The 19676-nt window shown below is 49.1% G+C and overlaps 1 protein-coding gene across 5 annotated transcripts in view; it reads left to right on the forward strand.

Moving 5' to 3' along the window:
* The window catches only part of PUM3 (pumilio RNA binding family member 3), a 965563-nt gene that overhangs the window by 638955 nt on the left and 306932 nt on the right, over window positions 1-19676 (forward strand). For all 5 annotated transcript variants that reach the window (XM_069625739.1, XM_069625741.1, XM_069625737.1 and 2 more), the window contains one exon: window positions 4197-4277. In XM_069625739.1, coding sequence (XP_069481840.1) covers window positions 4197-4277 — 81 coding nt within the window. The remainder of the gene's footprint in view (window positions 1-4196; window positions 4278-19676) is intronic.

Raw genomic sequence — 19676 nt, forward strand, 5'->3', positions numbered from 1 at the left:
TTTGCGGACCCTGAGGACGATGCTCAGAGGGTCTTGCACTTCCTAGATGTCAGGTGCGCTCTGAAATTCTATCTGGAGAGGACCAAGAGCTTCCGAAAGACAGAGGCTCTTTGTCTCCTTTTGGGGGGGGGGGTCAGTCCAGGATATCAGGCTTCTAAGGCCTCCATAGCAAGGTGGATGGTTTTGGCCAACAAGGAGGCCTATGAGGGGCAGCACAAACCACTTTCGGCTAACGTGCATACCACGCTATCAGAGCCAAGGCCACGGCAGTCGAGTTCCAGAGGCACAATCCGTGGCAGGTCATCAGCAGGGCGGCCATGTGGGCCACGCCTTCGGCCATCTGCAAGCACTACTGTTTGGATGCCGGCTCCAGGTCATATGCAGCATTTGGGCAGGCAGTATTGAGGAACTTGTTTTCTTAAAGAGGGTCACCAACACCCTGGGACTACATTCAGTTGTAATCGCCCATACAGTATGGAGGAAAGGGGACAGGACGTAGGAGTAATTATCACCGTCCATATTCTCCTTTTCTCCATACGTCCCACCATCCCCCCCTAATAAAACTGGTGTCATTAGGCAATGATGATATTGTCGATGCGTCAATGGAGACTGATAAGTGGCGCTGGGGAACGCATGCTCCCGTCTCTAGCGGGGGACGCCCATACAATATGGAGGAAAGGGGACTATGGACCAGGAGTACGTTAGTCACTACGGTGAGTAACTCACCTTAATGTCTGGGTGAGGCTTGGCCTCCATCCCCACCCAAGTTCCGGATGTCTCCACCTCTCTGGATCTGTCTGCACATTCTCTGTTCTCCCTGTTATAAGATTGTGCATTGTTCTCGCTCTAGCACTTGCCTTGGGTCAGCCGGGCCTCCACATAACATCCTTATCTGTCTATCTGGTCTCTAGGCTCTGCCTCTTTTTGTTTTTTACTACTCTCCTCCTGATGTTCTCCCACCTCCTCTGGGTTATCCCTTTCTTCCTCATGTTATTCTTACTCCACCTTCTCCTTATTTCCTTTAATCACTTCCTGATATTTTCTAGTACTCCCCACCCTCTGCCTTCCTCTCATCAGCTTCCCCCTTCCTCCACCTGATCATCTCCTAACTGTCACAAACCTTTTCTTTCTTTCTTCCAACCACCTCAGTCTCTTCGAACCGCCTCTCCAAACTGCCATCATTTGAAGCGCTCTCCAACTCATTGCAGCCGCTTGCCCCAACTTTGTTTACCAAATTCCCACACTACACAACTTCTCTTGTGGCCTTTCATACCACCCTTCTCCATTCCCAGGGATGGGTTCTTTATGAGGGTCTGTGCTCTTGAATCAGTGAGGGGACAGGGTTGGCTGCTTCTCATAGATCTGCCCGTGTTTACCCATGGTGTGAGGAGCTCGGCCAAGCTTTTATGGCCTTTCTACCACCTTGAAATCCATTTCCCCTTTCTTACCTCTGTGCACTGCACAGCTTCCCATCTTCCCCGGGGTGTTACCTTCATGCTGGTGAATCTTTTGACATACTCTTAATCCCTCCAAGTTGAAAATTGTGACTTTGTATCAACTGAGAAGTGAAACACAACTGGTAGACGGTGGGTTGTTAATGGATCACTCGCATGTGAAAACTGAAAATGTGAAACCTTTGATCACATGAGAACTTCTCTATCACATGAACTTCGACAACAGTAACCGTGTTGGTTTAAAAGTATCTAGTCGGAATCAGTGTGGTTTTTCCCCACTCATAGAGCATACAGATCCCACGAGCCAGACGCAAAGTCTATGACCTGTGGAGGGGCCCGAAATATATTCCTACTGTGCCTGTCCCGTGCTATAGGATCCTCCTCATACAACCCTCTGTTAGGCAAAGTTTGTATGCAGTACCCTTAGGGTCACATACAACAACTCTGACTACAGGTAATGGGAAACCCAACCTTTGGTATAAACTTGTACTACACAATTTGGTAGCGTGTTGAGCAACCAGGTTTATCTGAAGAGGGGTCAGTATGAGCTATAGGGGAGTTACCCAGAGATTTGCAGTGACAAGTATTCAAATGAACACTTACACACAAGGTTTCTTGAATGAACAATTATTTATCAGAGTACGCCTTATTCAGAAGGGAGCAATATAAAAGTAACACTCAAATACACTTCAAAACGCACTTAATATTCTAAAATCAGTGAAGACCCTTTTGGGATGACCCACGGACACAACCTAAACCCTCAGGTGACTCAATAGCTAGGGTTCTGGGGACACTAATCTCTTTGCATTTAGAATGTTAGAAGTTGGTAAAAGGAAAAGATTATTAGAACAAACAAGAGACCACAAATATTCTTAAGCAGGCAAATACTTTTGGATCCCCCACAGCAGAATCATTCAGTATAACAGGCTAGGCCGAAGTCAATAGGCAAAAATCTTATATAGGATGAAACACTTCTGGTAGGCAAGTAGAAAAGTCTTTGCACAATGTTTTAGACGTCTTTGAAGAAAAGAAGAATCAATTGTAGGGCCACAAGCTGGTTAGACTTAAGTAGTAGATGATGCAAGCAACTCTACAATAAGAGTTAAATTATCTCAGACTTTACAGTACCTTTGTATTGAAGGAAAAGTGCAGCAGATGACTTCTGTTCCTTTGCAGTTCTGCAGATCTCTGTTCCTGGGCCTCAGTCGTTGAGAAGAGGGAGGACTTCTGGGGACTCCTGCACTGCAATGGGACGGTCACAGCTCACAAGCGACAATCTTTCCAACAAGTGATACTTCGGTGTATCAGCTCCTCGTGACTAACACAAGTGGCAACACAGCGGTTTCTGGCTGTCGAGATGGACTTTCCTTGCACTCCGTTGATGGGGCTCAGGCTCGGTCAGTCCTGCTTCCTGAGAGTCCGGAGGACCTCCTGGAGCTCTTGGCCAACTTAAAAGCAACGCACACAAACTGGTGTTCCTCTCCCTGGCTCTACGGTTGACAGCAGTAACTCTGTGGAAATTCAACCTGCTCTGAGATGGATTTCCAGTTAGCTTACTTTGGAGTTAATTGGTCCCACCAACTTGAGGGGAGAAGTCGTCCTTGCAGGGGCTTCTCTGTCGGTACGAATTTGGAGTTTCAGCACAGCAGCAGGGCTTCACCAGGCAAACCAGCGGTCCAGGAGTTGCAGCAGGCGTCCTCTTCAAGTTCTTCAGTTCCTTCATCCAGTGGTCGACTCTGCCTTCCAAGCCAAAAGCCTTGCCTTTTATTCTGTTCTCTCCCATTCATTCCAGCCCAGCTGGCAGTCACCCAGCAGGGTGGCTGTCCTTACCGGACAGCCAGCCGTCCAATCACTACAGAGCGCATTTGGGTCTCCTAGGAGACTAAGAACAGGGGGTTTCGGGAACCTCCCTCACTTCCTGCCCACTGCAGACACCCTGTAGCCAGAGGCAGGCTTCACTTGTGAATCCCGCCAAAGGCAAAGCGAACAATGGGACCAAAACTGGTCTGGCGCGCAGCGTAAATCTCAAGAAGGACCTTTCCACAAAGAAATGTTGAAAAAAGACTGGGGCCATTTTGACAAATGGCACCTTTTTGGTGCTTTACTGCAGCTGCGACCGCAGCTCGCGGTAAATGCACACCACAGTAATTAAAATGAAACCACTGCCACCAGCCATTCAGTGAGAAAAGGGTAACATAAAAATGTTAAATGAGAAGCTAGACAAAGGGGATATAGGTAACCCCTCCAGCACCCTATTGTTAGATAGTAGTTCAGAAATCGCATAAAAATACGTGAGTGGGGAAACGGTCTCTCTAGGTTAAAAAAAAAAGTCCTGAAAATCCAGCAAGTTGCAGGGGGTCTCTAAGGTGGAGGTAATTGGCACATTTCTGAGAATTCTCCCCAACACCCTTGAGGCCATAATTTACTAGATGGGTGGAGGTAGCCAGTCCCAGAACCAAGCAGGTGACAGTCACATATGCTAATGTTTCTGATGGATAATCCATGTGCTGCAGGTGAATCATCACCCCAACCTCACTCCCCTGAGCAAGATGGTTTATTCTTGACCACTAACCCCTTGAATCTACAAACGTGTTCTCTTAAAAGTTCCTTGGGTGTACTTTCCAGAACCTGTGGTTAGGTGTGAAGGTCATCATTGCTGAGGCCTGCTCTACCAATTTAATTTGATACCCCTTTTTGTATTTAGTGGCCATTTTAATTGATTTGTGTGGTTGTTTCTTGCAGGGAGAGTTTTCTCACTTGGTCTTGCTGGCAGCATTTGATTGCATTGATGATACCAAGCTCGTGAAGCAGTTGGTAATCTCGGTAAGTTTGAACATTAAGTTGAATGTGATAATGTGCTGCTGATTGTTTATCTAGTAAATTGGCCCGAAGAAGCCAGACGTCAGTGGATGCTCACACATAATCCAAAATGCCCTAATTTATAGTGTTCAAATAAATATTTAATGGTCTCTGAGCCAAGACTTGAAATTCCTAGTAATACTCAGCTGGCACTCTCATCCTTCTGCCCCCGTTGCTAACCTGCTCTCATCCCCTGTCTGCCACCAGAGCCCTACCCATCTGATTACCACTTTAATCTTCCACAATAATTGAGACTTGTAAGGGATACATTATCTTTCTCTAAGGGCAGCACCTTGCTTATTCAGCATGGTTGTTGTATGCTAATATAGCTCGATGTAGTATTTATTCACACCAGTGAATTATCTCCATTTCCAATTTTAGTGATCTTGCTTCTAGTAGCCTTTCCTGAGCAACCCAGCTTGGAACCTCCCATATCTGTCTCTTTGTAGTTTAGAGGTATGTTCCCTCTAATTAACCTCAGGACCCCATACATGATGTGGTTATCAACCAAGCACATGACCAGTGAAATATCTCTAAAATTACCATCTGTCAGAATTAAGTAAATGATTAGGTTGTAGGGTAGTCTCCACAAATAAGCATGTTTTGCCTTCTGAAAAATCTAGGCAGCAAGTGTAGGATGCAGCACCTTGTATGCTTCTAATGGATTCCTCATCTATGATATCCCTATCCCATTAGCTGCTCTTCAGAAAATGTTTCCGCCACCAGGTGGTGCAGCGTGGCTCTGCCCAAGGCCTCCACGTGCCCCGTGCTGGACATGACTTTGGGCCAGAATATATCGAGGCACTGCGCCCTGTGACCTTTTTTTGTTGGGCAAGATTGTATGCAGTACCCTTTGGGAGACTACATCAACCTTGTCCTCCTGGCAATAGTTAACCCAACCTTTGGTATAAGTCTGTACTACACCGGTTGGTAGTGTGGCTGAGCAGCCAGGCTTATCTCAAGAGGGGTCAATGTGAGCTGTAGGGCTTTACACAGAGATTCACAGTGACAAGTATCCAAATAAACACTTACAATCCAGGTTTATTGATTAAACAATTAATTTAAATCAGTTTGAATAAGCCTTCTTTAGAAGTGAGCAAATATATGTAACGCACAAATATACTTCAAAATACACTCTCGGTTTCGGTAAATCAGTAGATACCCATTGGGGATGGCACACAGATACTTCCTACACCCTCAGGTGGCTTGGATAACTAGGACACTGTGGACATTAATATATCACTGGCACATTGACACCAAACTCTGTATTGCTCTAAAAGAAAAGGTTTTAGGGAATAGAACAAATGTTAACAAATATTCCTAAGCAGGTTAGTACTTTTGAACCCTCCAATGCAAAGTAAATTAACCCTTTCCTGGGGGAAAGGTAAAGCACAAAGTCAGTGGTAAGAGTCTTTCAGGGAGCCAGGACAGCCAATGTTAATTTAGCAAAAGTCTGGGTGAGCTGAATCACTTCTTGTAGGTAAGTAAAAGCCTTGCACAAGGTTTTTAGAAGTCTTTGTAGAAAATGAAATCACTGTAGGGCCACAAGCTGGGAGGCTTGTGAGGGACAAAGCTGCAAGCAACTCTGCAAAAGCAACCAAGACCAGTCTCAACTGGGAGCTAGCAAGGCTACACAACAAGAGGCAAGTCCCCTTCATTTTACAGTGCCTTTGGTTTGAAGACATTGGTTCCAGCTGGCTTCTGTTCCTGTGTAGGTCTGCAGATCCTGTTGTTTCTGGGCCTCTGTCGTGGGGACAAGAGGGAGGACATCTGGGGACTCCTGCTGTACGAATTGAAGGTTGGTGGCAGCAATGGGCAAACTTCAGATCAGTGGCACTTCGCGGTTTCAGCTTCTTGCAACCCTCGCAAATAGCACCACTGTGGTTCTCGGATACCACTATGGACCCCGCATCTGGGGTCCAGCCCTCTGTTGAGGTGGCTCAGGCTTGGTCAGTCCTGCTTCCTGAAGCTCGGGTCCGACTTAAAGACTCAATCGATTCTGGTGTTCCTCTCCCTGGCAATAGGTTCCTGCAGCATCAATGGAAGTACAGCCAGCTCTGAGAGGATTTCCAGATGAGCTTGTCTTGGGATTGATTGGTCCCACCAACTCAAGGGGAGAAGTCGTCCTTTGCAGGGCTTCTCTAGTCTAATCAAATTCAGAGCTTCGCACTGCAGCAGGACTTCACCGGGCAAACCAACGGTTACAGGAGTTGCAGCAGGCATCTCTTCCAAGTTCTTCAGATTCCTTCGTCCAGTGGTCGACACTGCCTTTCAAGCCAAAAGCCTCGCCTTTTATGCAGGTTTCTCCCATTCATTCCCAGCCTAGCTGTCAGTCACATAGCAGGGAGGCTCTCCTCTAAGGACAGCCAGTCAGCCAATCACCTTTGGGTGCATTCCTGTAAGCAAGGGGATTTAGCACAGGGAGTTTCGGGCACCTTCCTCACTTCCTGCCCCTGCCAGACACGCTGGAGCCAGAGGCGGGCTTCACCAGTGAAGCCCGCCAAAGTCGAAATGAACAAAGGGGCGAAACCTGGTTTGGCGCGCAGAGTAAATCTCAAGAAGGACCTTTCCACAAAGAAATGGGGGAAACAAGAAGACAATTGGCACCCATGGGTGCCTTACTGCAGCTGCTAATGCAGCCCGCTGTAAAAACACACAATGGTAGGAAAAAGTAAACCACTGCCACCAGCCATTAATTGTACAAAGGGTAACTAGACAACGGTGATACTAAGTAACCCCTCCAGCACCCTATTGTAAGATGGTATGCACTGGATCTAGAAAGTTACAGATGTAAGTAAAGTCAATTTCACTTCACTGCTCTTGGAAACAGTAGTTTATCCAAGATAAGGTATGTAAACCTTTGGGAAATCTGAAAGACTTCCCTGTGCCACTGCACTGAAGGTGCTGTGTGCCACAATGTAAAACGATTATGCCTATGGAGTTTGTCAGACTCCACAACCAATAGAAACAGAGTCCAAATCACAGAAAAATACATGAGAGTGGTAAAAAGGGTCTCCCTTTCTCCAGGTTAATAATGAAGTCCTAAATGCAACAACGGTTCTGGTGGTGTCTAAGGTAGAGAGGAATTAGCACATTGCTGAGGATTCTCCCTAACAACTTTTTGTCAAGTGCCTATTGCTGCTGGGTTGCCCAACGGGCTCCCCTTTTATCTTTATCTGGATAAGCTTGGGAGAACTACAGTACCCAAGGGTAGAAAGGTTCTTTGGAATCCCTTTTACATGTTATTTGGTGAAACCAGCACACCACACCGTATGTGTGGAGTGCTGGGGAGATGCAATGTATCCCCTTTCACACACAAACTGTAAAAATGTTGTTACAGGGACAAGCTTACCTTTAATGGCTGGTGGCAGCGATAGCCTTTATTAATTCGGTGCACCTTTACTGTGGACTGTTGGCACAGCCCCGGTAAAGGCCACCCATGGGTGCTCACTTTGCCAAAATGTCCCGTCTTGTTGTTTTGCCATTTTAGTGTGCCTTGTCCTTTCTTCATTCCCCTGACCTCCAGGGTGGAAATTCCTTTGCATAATTATCTCCGCCGGGAGTCCTGTGGACTCCACACCCAGGCTCCAGAGTGTCTGTGAAGGCAGGAAGCGAGGGGGAGTCCAACTCTGCAGCCCTTTGTCTTCTCGCCTGAGTGCGAGATGCCAATTCAAACTGGAAGGCTGGCTGTCCTGAATTGGATTGCCAAACCCCCAAGTTTGAATGTTGCCAGGCTGTTTGTTTGGCTGGGTTTCTGCATACGAGTTTGATCCTAGAAGCTGAAGAGGTAGTCGACCACTGGAACCAAAACCGAAGGGGAAGATGAAGAATTTGCGGCTGAAACTATTTCCAGCGACCGGAGAGCCTGGTGTATAACAGAAGCCTGATGTAGCCCTTACACTCGACCTAGGGACTCCAAAAACGATGACCCTGAGCCTGGTGAGACCCACTAGATTCAAGAAGACCTGCATTTTGAGCCACCCCATGCCGTGCTACGATCTTGGGAGGGAGGGGGGGTTGGAATACCCCCACACCCTGGGACCTACATCAGGAAGCAGGGGGGGCACAAGATCCCCAGCGCTCTCTGGAGAGGCGCAGGATTTGTGGCACTTGGCCGTCGGCCAGGTATTGTTCCTCATTCCTTTTCACCTGGCGGGTGTCAAGAACACCATTGCCGACTCCCTCAGCAGGGAGCTACGCCCTTGACACGAGTGGGAGCTTCCGCAGGATCAAGTGGACAGCCTCTTCATCAAGTGGGGCACACCCCAGATCAATCTGTTTGCGACGGCGGCGAAAGCCAAGTGTGAGTTTCGCCAGCTTGTCAACTCAAACTGTGCCACTGCAGGATGATCCTAGTCGCCCTGGCGTGGCCGAGGCATATGAGGTACCCCGGACCTTCTCAGCCTGTCGGCGTCGCCTCCAGTCATGCTGCCAGTGGTTGTGGATCTGCTCGCCAGAGAGGCGCAATCCTACATCACAACCCAGGATCGCTGAACCTGAAGGCCTGGCTTCTGCAGCCTTTGAGTTCGGTGGGTACGAGCTTCCGGCGGACTGCAGGGAGGTCCATGGCAGGGCCAGAGCGTCGTCAACTCTAAAGTGCTACGGGCACAAGTGGAAGCGTTTCGCAACATGGTGCCGGATGCAGAAGATCAACCCTCTGAGGGTCCCGGCTCCCCAGATCCTTCCGGTTTTGTTGTTCTTGGCCAAGGCGGGGCTGGCACATGTTTCCCTCAAAATACATCTGGTGGCCATCTCCCGCTACCCCAGATCTTCAGGACTGTCTTCTTTTTGCTCACATCGTCTAGTTGAGGAGTTCCTCAAAGGACTTTTCACGATCGTTCCTGCCGGTGAAGGCGCCTTCCCCCTCCCACCCGCATGGGAACTCAACATGGTGCTGATTAGGCTCATGGGAGGGCCCCATTCAAGCCTATGCATCCAGCCCCCCTTGTTCCTTTCATGGAAAACGGCTTTTCTTGTGGCCATCACCTCTGCCAGGAGGGTAGGTGAGATCCAGGCCATGTCTTGCAAGCGGCCCTATCTGACTTTCCACGACACAAGGGTGGTGCCGAGAACACACCCCTCCTTCATGCCAAAGGTTCATTGCAATTCCACCTTAACAAACCTTTGTTGTCTGTTTTTTCCGACGCCTTAGTCACTGACTGAAAGGACTCTGCACTCACTGGATGTGGCGCGTGCTCTGAAGTTCTATGTGGCACACAGAGTTTCCGGAAGACTTAACATTTTGTGAAGTTTGGTCCTGTGAACCATGGGAAGGCCTTGTGCAAGGCTTCCATCTCCAGGTAGCTCTCCGGCTGCATCACGCACTGTCACCGGTTGGCAGACCGACCGCTGCCTGGCCGTCCGAGAGCCCATTCAACCAGAGCGATCGTGTGACGGCGTTCCTGTCTGGTGTGCCCCTTCTGGACATCTGCCGGCTGCTACGTGGAGTTCCACGCAGAGCTTCACGAAATTCTACTGCGTCAACAAGGATTCCAGAGAGGAGTCCAGGGTCGGCAAAGCAGTGCTACGCAACCTGTTCTCTTGAAGGTAAGCCTGTTACGGAGGTAAGAGTAATTGCTTTTGTTGAGCCTTGTTACCTCCCATGATTGTATATGTTGTACTGCTATGTATTCTTTATTCATGAGCATGTGAATCCATGCGAGACCCCATGCTGGAGAAGGAAAAAGTTAGTTACCTGTAACAGTTGTTCTCCAGCATGGGTCTGGCATGGATTCACATGCAAACCCTCCCTCCTGCCCCTCTGCGGCTCTTCTTGGTCATACTGCCACTTTACGTGCTACCAAATCTGAAGATGGCTGCTAGAGGGCTTAGGGAGAGGGCAGTCATTGGCTGGGGCAGTATGACCCCGAGCTCAGCGATTGATTTACAGGAGAAAGACAGTTTATAAGTGGAAGTGAAACATTTTTTTCTTTTACAGAGGATTTCCAGGCTTACGAAAGGTAATATTTGAGCATGTGAATCCATGCCAGACCCATGCTGGAGAACAACACTTACCGGTAAGTAACTTGTTCCTTCCCAAGAACAGCAAAGTGAAATTGACTTTACTAACCTTTTCCCTTTGTGGGTCCAGCACACACCATCTTATGTGGAGTGCTGGGGGGGTACCTAGTAGCTTCTTATCCTACATTCTCATGTAACATTTTTTATGTTACCCTCACCGCTTTAAATGGCTGGTGGCAGTGATTTTATTTTCCTACCATTGTGCGTTTCTACCGCAGGCTGAATCCTCGGCTGTAGTATAGTACCCATGGGTGACTATTTTGTCAAAATGGCACCGGTCTTCTTTTTTCGCCATTTTCTTTTTGTGAGGTCTTTAGTTTTACTCTGCACCAAGCCAGGTTTGAGCCCTTTGTAAGTTTTGCCTTTGGTGGGCTTCAGTCCTGAAACCCGCCTCCGGCTCCAGTGTGTCTGGAAGGGGAGGAAGTGAGGGAGGTTACCGAAACATCCCTGTCCTTTGTCTCTAGGAATGCCTGAATGCAACCAGTCCTGATTGGCTGGCTGTCCTTTTAGGACGGCCATCCTGCTGTGTGATTAACAGCCTAGGCTGTGCATGAATGGGAGAAACCTGCTTAAAAGACAAGGGTTTTGGGACTAGAGCAGAGTCGACAACTGGGAAGAACACCCGACGAAGAAACCGTGAACATAGCTTGCTGCATCCTTCTGGTCCTTGGAATTGCCCGATGAAGCCCTGCTGCTGTGCTGAAACAACTTTTCCATGATCGACAAGAGAAGCTCCAGAAGGGACAACCTCTTCCCTTGAGTTAGTGGGACCAACTTACCCTGAGACGAACTCCACTGGACCATCTTCCCTGATTGGCTGTACTGCTTCGCTGCTGCAAGAACCGAGTGTCAGGGGTTGAGAAATCCATAGTCTAGTGCAATGTCTGCAATCCAGCCATAAGCACCAGCAGTCTACTAAGGACCCTCCAGAAGCAGGACGACCATTGCGCAAGTCCCCTCACCACAATGCAGGACTCGAGGAGTGAAGGAAGCCCAACCGGTATCCAAGATCTGCAGTGGTGCGGTTTACTGCGTACTGAAATCGCAAAGTGCCACTGATCCAAAATTTAACCCGTAGCTGTCGCCCTCCAAATTGCTGCCGCAGGAGTCTTCCAGACGTCCTCCCTCTTGTCACCGTGACTTAGGCTCAGGAACCTAGTATCTGCATTGCTGCAACAGGACAGAATCCAGCTAGACTACTCTTTAAACCAGAGGTACTTACCTCTGTGTCTTTAGCTTTGCTCTTCTCAGTTGAGACTTTTAGTGGCTACGTTTGTTAGAATTGATTTCAGCTCTGCTTTCCACAAGTATAAAAGCTTGTGACCCTACAAGTGATTTCTACATAACTCTCTAACTTTGCAAGACTTTTATTAACTACGAAGTGCCTCCGCTCCATAGACTGTGCTCCAATTTCTGGCTGGCCTGGTTCCCTGCAGACTCTTCTAGTCCATTGACATTGCTATGTTCTGCTCCTCATAGGTGATAAATTGGGTTTAGACTGTTATTGCTGGGAAAGGTTTTGTGTAGACTTCATTGGTAGATTTAAGTATACTCACATGCCATGAGAACCTTTTTAATGTTTTTCCTTCCTTTAACTTTCCCGTTCTGCAACCTCAGGATCTGTAAAGTATCCTAGTGATATATATATGCCATTACTATCCTTGTGAATGAAGTTGCCTCCTGGTGTAGGAAGTGTGTAAAAAGCATTTCTAAAGAGTATCTACTAAACTTATGCTGATTCTGGAAAATTATTTTAAAGTATATTGGATTGTTACATAGCTTACCTTTTTTAAAGAACGCTTATTTAAAAATTGATATTAAATGATTTAAAACTGAAACCTTGAGTAGAACAAGTTACTCTTACATGATAACGTTCTTTCGATGGGATGGTCCGACATATTCCATATCTATGACGGTAATCACCACAGCTGTGCTGCTTCGGAAAATGTTCGACTCCTGCGTCGATGACGTTGATACGGCGCCCTCGAGGACCTCCTCCGACGGTCAACGTCACTGTTTGTTATAAGTAGGCCGCACGACGCCCGTAGCCTCAGTTGTAGTTTTTTCCCCAGAACGTGTGGCACCAGTCTTCTGCCAGTCTGAGACACAAAGCCTTGCGGAAACGTAAGCTGCAATCGCATAAGAAATTCTGTACCGTGGAAGGTAGGGAGGGAGCGATATGGAATATGTCGTTGGACCATCCCATCGAAAGAACGTTACCAGGTAAGAGAGTAACTTGTTCTTCGAGGGGATTGGGTCCTCCGACGTATTCCATATCTATGACAGACTCCCAAAGCAGTACCAATGCAAGGAGGTGGGAAAAGAAGTTAGAAAACAGAAATTTAGCATGCCCAATCAAATTGCGCAGTAAAGGACCGCCTTGCCAAAGGCCAGATCTTGTCCCCAGATGGAATTGAGGGAGTAGTGACGTACAAAAGTATGTACCGAAGCCCAGGTGGCTGCATCACAGATGTTACGAATAGGAACACCCCTCTGCAGAGCAGTAGAGGCAGCCATATCCCTGGTAGAATGGGCCCATAAGCCTACCGGTGGGTCCTTACCCGCCAAGCGGTAACACTCCGAGATAGCCAAAATAATCCAGCGAGACAAAGTCTGTTTCGTCACAGCTTGTCCCAAACGCTTTCCAGCGTAACCAATGAAGAGCTGATTGTCCACTCTGACCCGGGATATGCGTGAAATGTAAAAGCTTAATGCTCTCCTAGGATCAAGCCTATGGATGGAGCCTCTCCTCTTCCTTACCAGGATGTGGAGGAGGATAAAATGCCGGAAGAACAACCTTCTGGTCTAAATGAAATTCTGACACCACCTTCGGAAGAAAAGGACGAACTCTAAGGACAACCCTGTCCTTATGAAACGCAGTGAAGGGTGGCTTAACTGAAAGTGCCTGTAACTCACTCTGCGAGCGGAAGTGACCGCAACTAAAAATAGTTTTAAGAGTTAACGGTCTCAAAGGGCATGAATGCAAAGGCTCAAACGGAGCACCCATCAAACTTGAGAAAAAGGTTCAAATCCCAAGCGGGCACCTGGAAAGGTGACGGAGGGAACACATTAGTGAGGCCTTTCAGAAACTGAGAAATTAAAGGAATTTTAAAATAGGAACACTCTTCAGACGAGCGCTTAAATATGGACAGCGCCGCCAGGTAACCTTTAATGGTACCCACTTAAAAGCCCCTGTGGGCCAAAGAAAGCAAAAAAGACAGAACCATGGGAATGTCACATGCAAAAGGATCCACATTCTTAACCCTGCACCAGTCGCAGAACTTACGGCAACGGTACAGGGACTTAGTTGCGGGCCGTCTGGCTGAGAGCAACACCTCCATCACGTCTTCAGGGAGGTCCCAATCCTTATACCTCAAACTTTCAGAAACCAAGCGTGAAGGTTGAGGGATCTGACCTCTGAATGGAGAACCTGACCCCCCTCCCGTGAGAGCAGATCGTCTCGGTAGGGAAGACAACGTGGAGGGCAGATGGACAAGTCGAGAAGATCCTCCGGGCCCACGCCGGAGCAATGAGGATCATCCGGGAACCGAACCTCCGCAGTACTTGCGGGATGACGGGGACTGGAGGAAACGCGTACAACAGTGGGAATGACCACTCCACCACGAACGTGTCTCCTAAGGCTCCGTTTGGAAGTAATTCCCATGAGCAGAACCTTTCGCACTTCCGGTTGACACTGGAGGCGAAAAGATCCACTTGAGGGGGTCCCCCAAAGGGTGAAGATCTCTAGGAGAATCTCCTGAGCCAGCTCCCACTCGTGAGAGATCGCGCTCTGCCTGCTCAGAGCGTCCGCCGTCTCATTTTCGTCTCCTGCCAGATGAACTGCCGAGATCAAAACTTCCTGCTGGATTGCCCAGAACCAGAGCTGCATCGCCTCCCTGCATGGAGGAAGTGACCCTGCCCCCCCCCTTTTTGTTGAGGTAGTGCATGGCCACCGTGTTGTCCGGATCAGGACATTCTTTCAAGCCTTCAGGGCTAGCCTGATGGCCCTCAGCTCCAACAGATTGATATGGAGTCTGGACCCCGACAGAGTCCGACCGCTGACTCAACTTGTTGGCATGAGCTCCCCATCCCGTGAGGGATGCGTCCGTCACGATCGTCACCTCTGGCCAGGGCAGCCAAAATGGAGCCCCCCCTCATCAGATTGCCTTCGTCGGCCCACCACAGAAGGTCCTGGGTGACCGAGGACGGCACCTGAACCGGGTCCGACATCCTGCCGGAGGACTGAGACCACTGGAGCTTGAGTGCCCATTGCAAAGATCTCATCCGCAACCTGGCCTCTGGCACCAGAAGAATGCAGGATGCCATGAGGCCGAGCAGTCTCAAGAACTCGAACGCTGGGAGACTCTAGGCAAGTTGAAACTTGTGCACCATCTGCTGAATGTGATGAGCCCTCACCTGGGGAGGAAAACACTGCCCCAGGGACGTGTCGAGCACTGCTCCGATGTACTGGAGCCTCTGAGTTGGTGTCAAATGGGACTGCTTTAAGTTGAGGGAGAAGCCCAGCTTGTGGAGGGAGTGGCAGGTGACCGACAGATGATCCAGGACTTGCTCGGGAGAGCGCGTCCTGATCAACCAATCGTCCAGGTAGGGGTAGACGTGAATCCCCCCTTTCCTGAGGTGCGCTGCCACCACTAGCATGAGCTTGGTGAAGACCCTCGGGGCGGAGGTCAATCCGAACGGCAGGACCCGAAACTGAAAGTGCGAGTCGCCAACCGCGAACCTCAGGTACTTCTTGTGCTTTGGATGGATCGGCACATGAAAATAAGCGTCCTTGAGGTCGAGAGACACCAACCAGTCCTGAAGTTGAAGGGCCTGGAGGACTTCAGAGAGAGAGTAACCATCTTGAACTTGTCCTTCCTGAGGAGATTGCGCAAACCGTGCAAGTCCATGATGGGTCTCAATCCCCAGTCTTTCTTGGAAATCAAAAAATAAGGGGAATACCATCCCTTGTTCCTCTCCGCTACAGGCACCAGTTCTATGGCGTCTTTCTCCAGCAGGGATTGAATTTCCTGCGCAAGGAGTGGATCCGGACTCTTCAAAGAGATTCCCCGGTGGATTGTCTTGAGGCCTCTGCCGGAAAGGAAGACAGTAGCCGTGGGTTATGATCTCCAGAACCCAACATCTGAAGTAATGGCGCGCCACTTTGCAAGATGCTGCGCCAGTCTTCCCCCAACTGGCGAACCATGGGACATGGCCTCACGACTGAGCTGAAGCGGCTGCGGCGTTGCTTGAAGGCAAAGAGGCAACAGCCCGAGCGGCCTTGGCACCTCGAGTACCTTGTTTTCCACCTCTGGCACTCCTACGGTGGCCCCTTTGGCAGCTCTTCTCGCTTTACCAAAGGATGAGTAATAACGAAAGGAACCTCCCCTCCATTGCTGTCCCCTAGGACTAAAAGGCGGAGGTTGTCGAACTGCAGCGCCCAACGACTTTGCTGCAGCTTTGGAGGTCTGCAACCTCTCAAGGCTCTCGTCAGGCTTGCTGCCAAAAAGATGTTCCCCGTCAAAGGGCATGTTGAGGAGCCGGGCCTGCACATCAGGAGCAAACCCCGACTTCTGCAAACCTGCGTATCACGGTGCACGCCGCCATGGACCGGCTGACGCAATCTGCCATGTCCAAACCCGACTGAACGGCCTCACACATGACATCCTTGCCATCCCGAACCATGGCAAGGAAACCATCCCGTTCATCCCCCTTGGGAATATGTTCAGCCGCCAAGGAAACAGTTCCACAGAGCGTGCGTGAAACGTGACAAGGCACATATGGAGTTGGCCGCCTGAAGCGCCATACCCCCTGCAGAAAACACTTTCTTCGCCCAGCCGTCAAAACGCTTGTCGTCCCTATCAGGAGGGATCGTAGGGTACGACGCCTGCTTTGCTGGGGCTGTAGCCGCCTGCACCACCAAACTCTCCGGAGTAGGGTGCTTGGACAAGTAGCAGGGGTCGCTACTGGCTGGGCGGTATTTTCGCGGCAAAGACTTGCCCACTGCTGGGAGACTCTACGGAGCAGTCCAAGCAGCTGCCACCCTCCTCTGTAGACCCATATGAAACGGCAGTACCAGGTCAGTTGGTTGACCAAGGTGGAGGATATCCGTAAGGTCATCCTGAACAAACTCCCCTGGGGGAGCAGACGATCCCAAGTACTCGGTGACCCTTGACCCTTGACATAAGGTGCCGGTACGAGGAGTCGGCATGAGTGCCAGGCTCAGGCCAACAAAACTCCATCTCCGGAGAGGTGTCCAGCCCACTAGCATCATGCAGTGACTGCCTCAGGTCCTCCGAATTGGATCTGGCCAGAGAGAATCTCATCTGGCACCGTGTCAGGCACCATGCCATCATCAAAGCCCTCATCCACCTCTGAAATAAACTCCAGATGGTGGTAAGAAGGCACATAACGTGAACCAAAGCCATGCTTGACCTTGGCCAGAACCTTTCTAGGGGGTTCACCGAGCCACGGGGTACCCCTGTCGACACAGCCTCGAAAGGCATCGAGGGCTTTGAGTGAATCGGCATCGACGCAGTGCGGCATCGACGGCGCTGACAGTCCTCGAGGCCGCAGCCCCGAGCGTGTCCCTCGACGGCCGGGACGCCGATGGCGTAGACTTCTTCGAAGGCAGGCCCTCGAAAGAGACCGTTGACGACCTCGGCGCCACCGGCGTCGACGTCTTCCGTGAAGACACGACAGGTGCACAGTCTCGAGCACATCGAGGACCGGGCATGACTAGAACGATTCCCCTTGTCCAAGCGGGACCGCTCCCGCGAATCGTGACTCCCCGAGCCCGAAGGCATGCGAGCGGTGTCTCTCGGCTGATCACGACCGACCCCACTCGGAGGCGCGGCCAGACCAGTGCCCTGCGATTCGAGAATCGGCAACATTTTCTTCCCGAAGGAAGCCCATTCCTCCAGCGTCGCATGCTTGGTGGGGTAAGCGACCCGCCGATGGATGGAGTCCTTGGATGAGGACGGGGAAGGCGACCGATGACGGCGCTTCCGGGAGTGCCTCGAAGAGGCAGAGGAGTGGCAAGACCGACTCCTGGACTGAGACCCACTGGCCTTCCGACGACGCGGAGAGTCGCCCCTCGAGTCGTCCGTCGAAAGCCCCACAGACCTCGACTTCCGGGGCTTGGACACCTTACCTACCGATAACTTCTTCTTGTGCTCCCGCAAGGCTTTAGATGTGAGCGACTGGCAGTCGACAGTCATCCGTGTCATGGGCCTCCCCGAGGCACCAGAGGCAGGCGTCGTGCAAGTCCGTAGTTGACATCTTGGACCCACAGTCCCCGCACTTCTTAAAGCCCGGACGCGGTGTGGAAGACGAGGTAGACATCTTCACGAAGAAAGTACTTCACAAACACCAAACAGGTTCGAAGAACCGAGAAAAAACAAACTCCAAAGAGTCGAGGCGTGCCGAGATTCCCGAAGCGAACACGTTCGCAGAAGAAACTGAACTGAGGCTACGGGCGTCGTGCGTCCTACTTATAACATCCAGTGACATCGGCCGTCGGAGGAGGTCCTCGAGGGCGGCGTATCGACGTTGACGCAGACGCTGAAGATTTTCCAAAGCAGCACAGCTGTGATGATTACTGTCATACATATGGAATACGTCGGAGGACCCAATCCCCTCGAATAAGTGTTACTTGGCTACTTGTATTTGCGAATTTCATTGCTGCAGCACTACTGCTCACATTTATCCGTCTTCAGATACGCCTGGCTGCTCAGTCACACTACCAACTTGTGTAGTACAGCCCTATATCAAAAGGTGGGTTACCTTATACCAAGTAGACAAGTGTTGTGTAGTCTCACGCAGTGTTACATCAATTCTTGTCTAACACTTCCCCAAAAGTAATGCTGTTAGTTTCACTTTATTATTCCTGTTGGGATAAATGGATGAGTGTCCCCAACTGGGTCGTTCTTCTCCTGACTTGCTGTTAGCCTGTCCAGAATAAGTCTGCCTTAGGTTTTACCTAACTAGAATAACCAAATCATTCACAAAGAGTAACATTGAGTTTTGCTTTCCATGGTGTGTTTTAGACAGACAAAAAGAGTATTAGGTTAGTTGCTGATAGTTCCTGGAAAAAGTGTATAGGTTTTACTTACCTTGAGCATAACGGTGTTATCCTAAACCAAGTTATTGTTTCCTTTAGTCTGTGAACTGAAAAGCAACTGAAATTGAATATAGCTCCCCTAGAATGACTGGGGTTATCCTGAATTAGTTATAGGTTTATACTGTTCCAAGATTATGTTTCACTAGATCAGAAACGTATACTGTCCAGTTGATATTACTATGATTTTTTTTTGCAGAGCGTCGCAGTTCATCTGATGGGTTCTTCTACCCTGGTATTACTGAAAGTAATCTAAAAGTAACGATTAGTTTTGACTTCCCGAGAACTCCTGTTAGGTGTTCCAAATTGGGTTATATGCTTTGGTGTGTGTACCTTCAAGCATAGTTTTGCATTTTTACAATTGTGGTTATATATAATGTGATGGCACTTATTTCCCCCAAGATTTATCTGGGCCTACTTGTATTTAAATTAACCATTTATGTTTACAATACATAGTGTTTCAGTGTTTCTTTGGACTATGTGTATTACAATTTCATTTGTGCCGATTCTACAGCCCTCTCTCCATCCTAAAATGAGCCTGGCTGCTCCGTCTACACTACCCTGAAATCCAACCGTACAGCCTTATACTAAGAGTGTAGTCTTGTACTGCCTCCATTGAATGGTTTTACTGAGCCTTTAGTTGGACTTCAGAAAAAGTGTCCTAACAGCAAGGCAGAGAACACCATTTTTGCTTCATCAGTAGGAAACTGGAGGACCGTGAAACAAGGTGGGCAACTATAGAGTGTGAGTGTTTTGCCATTGTGTGGTCCTTGAAGTTTCCGCCATACTTGTTTCGTTCTACTTTCCTTATTCAAACGGACCACCAACCCTTGAGATGGTTAATACAAATTAAGGTGTAAAATCCTAAATTACTTAGATGATCTATCAGCCTCCAAGGGTTTGATTTTTCGACTTAGCATAAGTTAGAATGCAATCACCAAAATGCTGATGATACTTCAGAAAGTATGAACGACTGGAACAAGAGATTCATCCAGGAATGGATTTAAATCATCCTGCCCCTTAGTCTGGGATGGACGAGTGTTAGGGAGAATTTTAATTTCTGTGCCCATTCCCATCAACCTTAGAGACCCCCAGCTCTTTCGCTAGAGTCAGTGCTTTTTAATTTTTACTCCTGAGTGAGCTGGACCTTTTTCTCATTCACTCGTGTTTTTCTGACTGATTTTCTATGTTCCTTACTGTTTTATGGAGTCTGGTAAACTCCA

This window comes from Ambystoma mexicanum, chromosome 6p (assembly GCF_040938575.1).
Source record: "Ambystoma mexicanum isolate Mex_15411 chromosome 6p, UKY_AmexF1_1, whole genome shotgun sequence".
Classification (NCBI taxonomy): Eukaryota; Metazoa; Chordata; class Amphibia; order Caudata; family Ambystomatidae; genus Ambystoma; species Ambystoma mexicanum.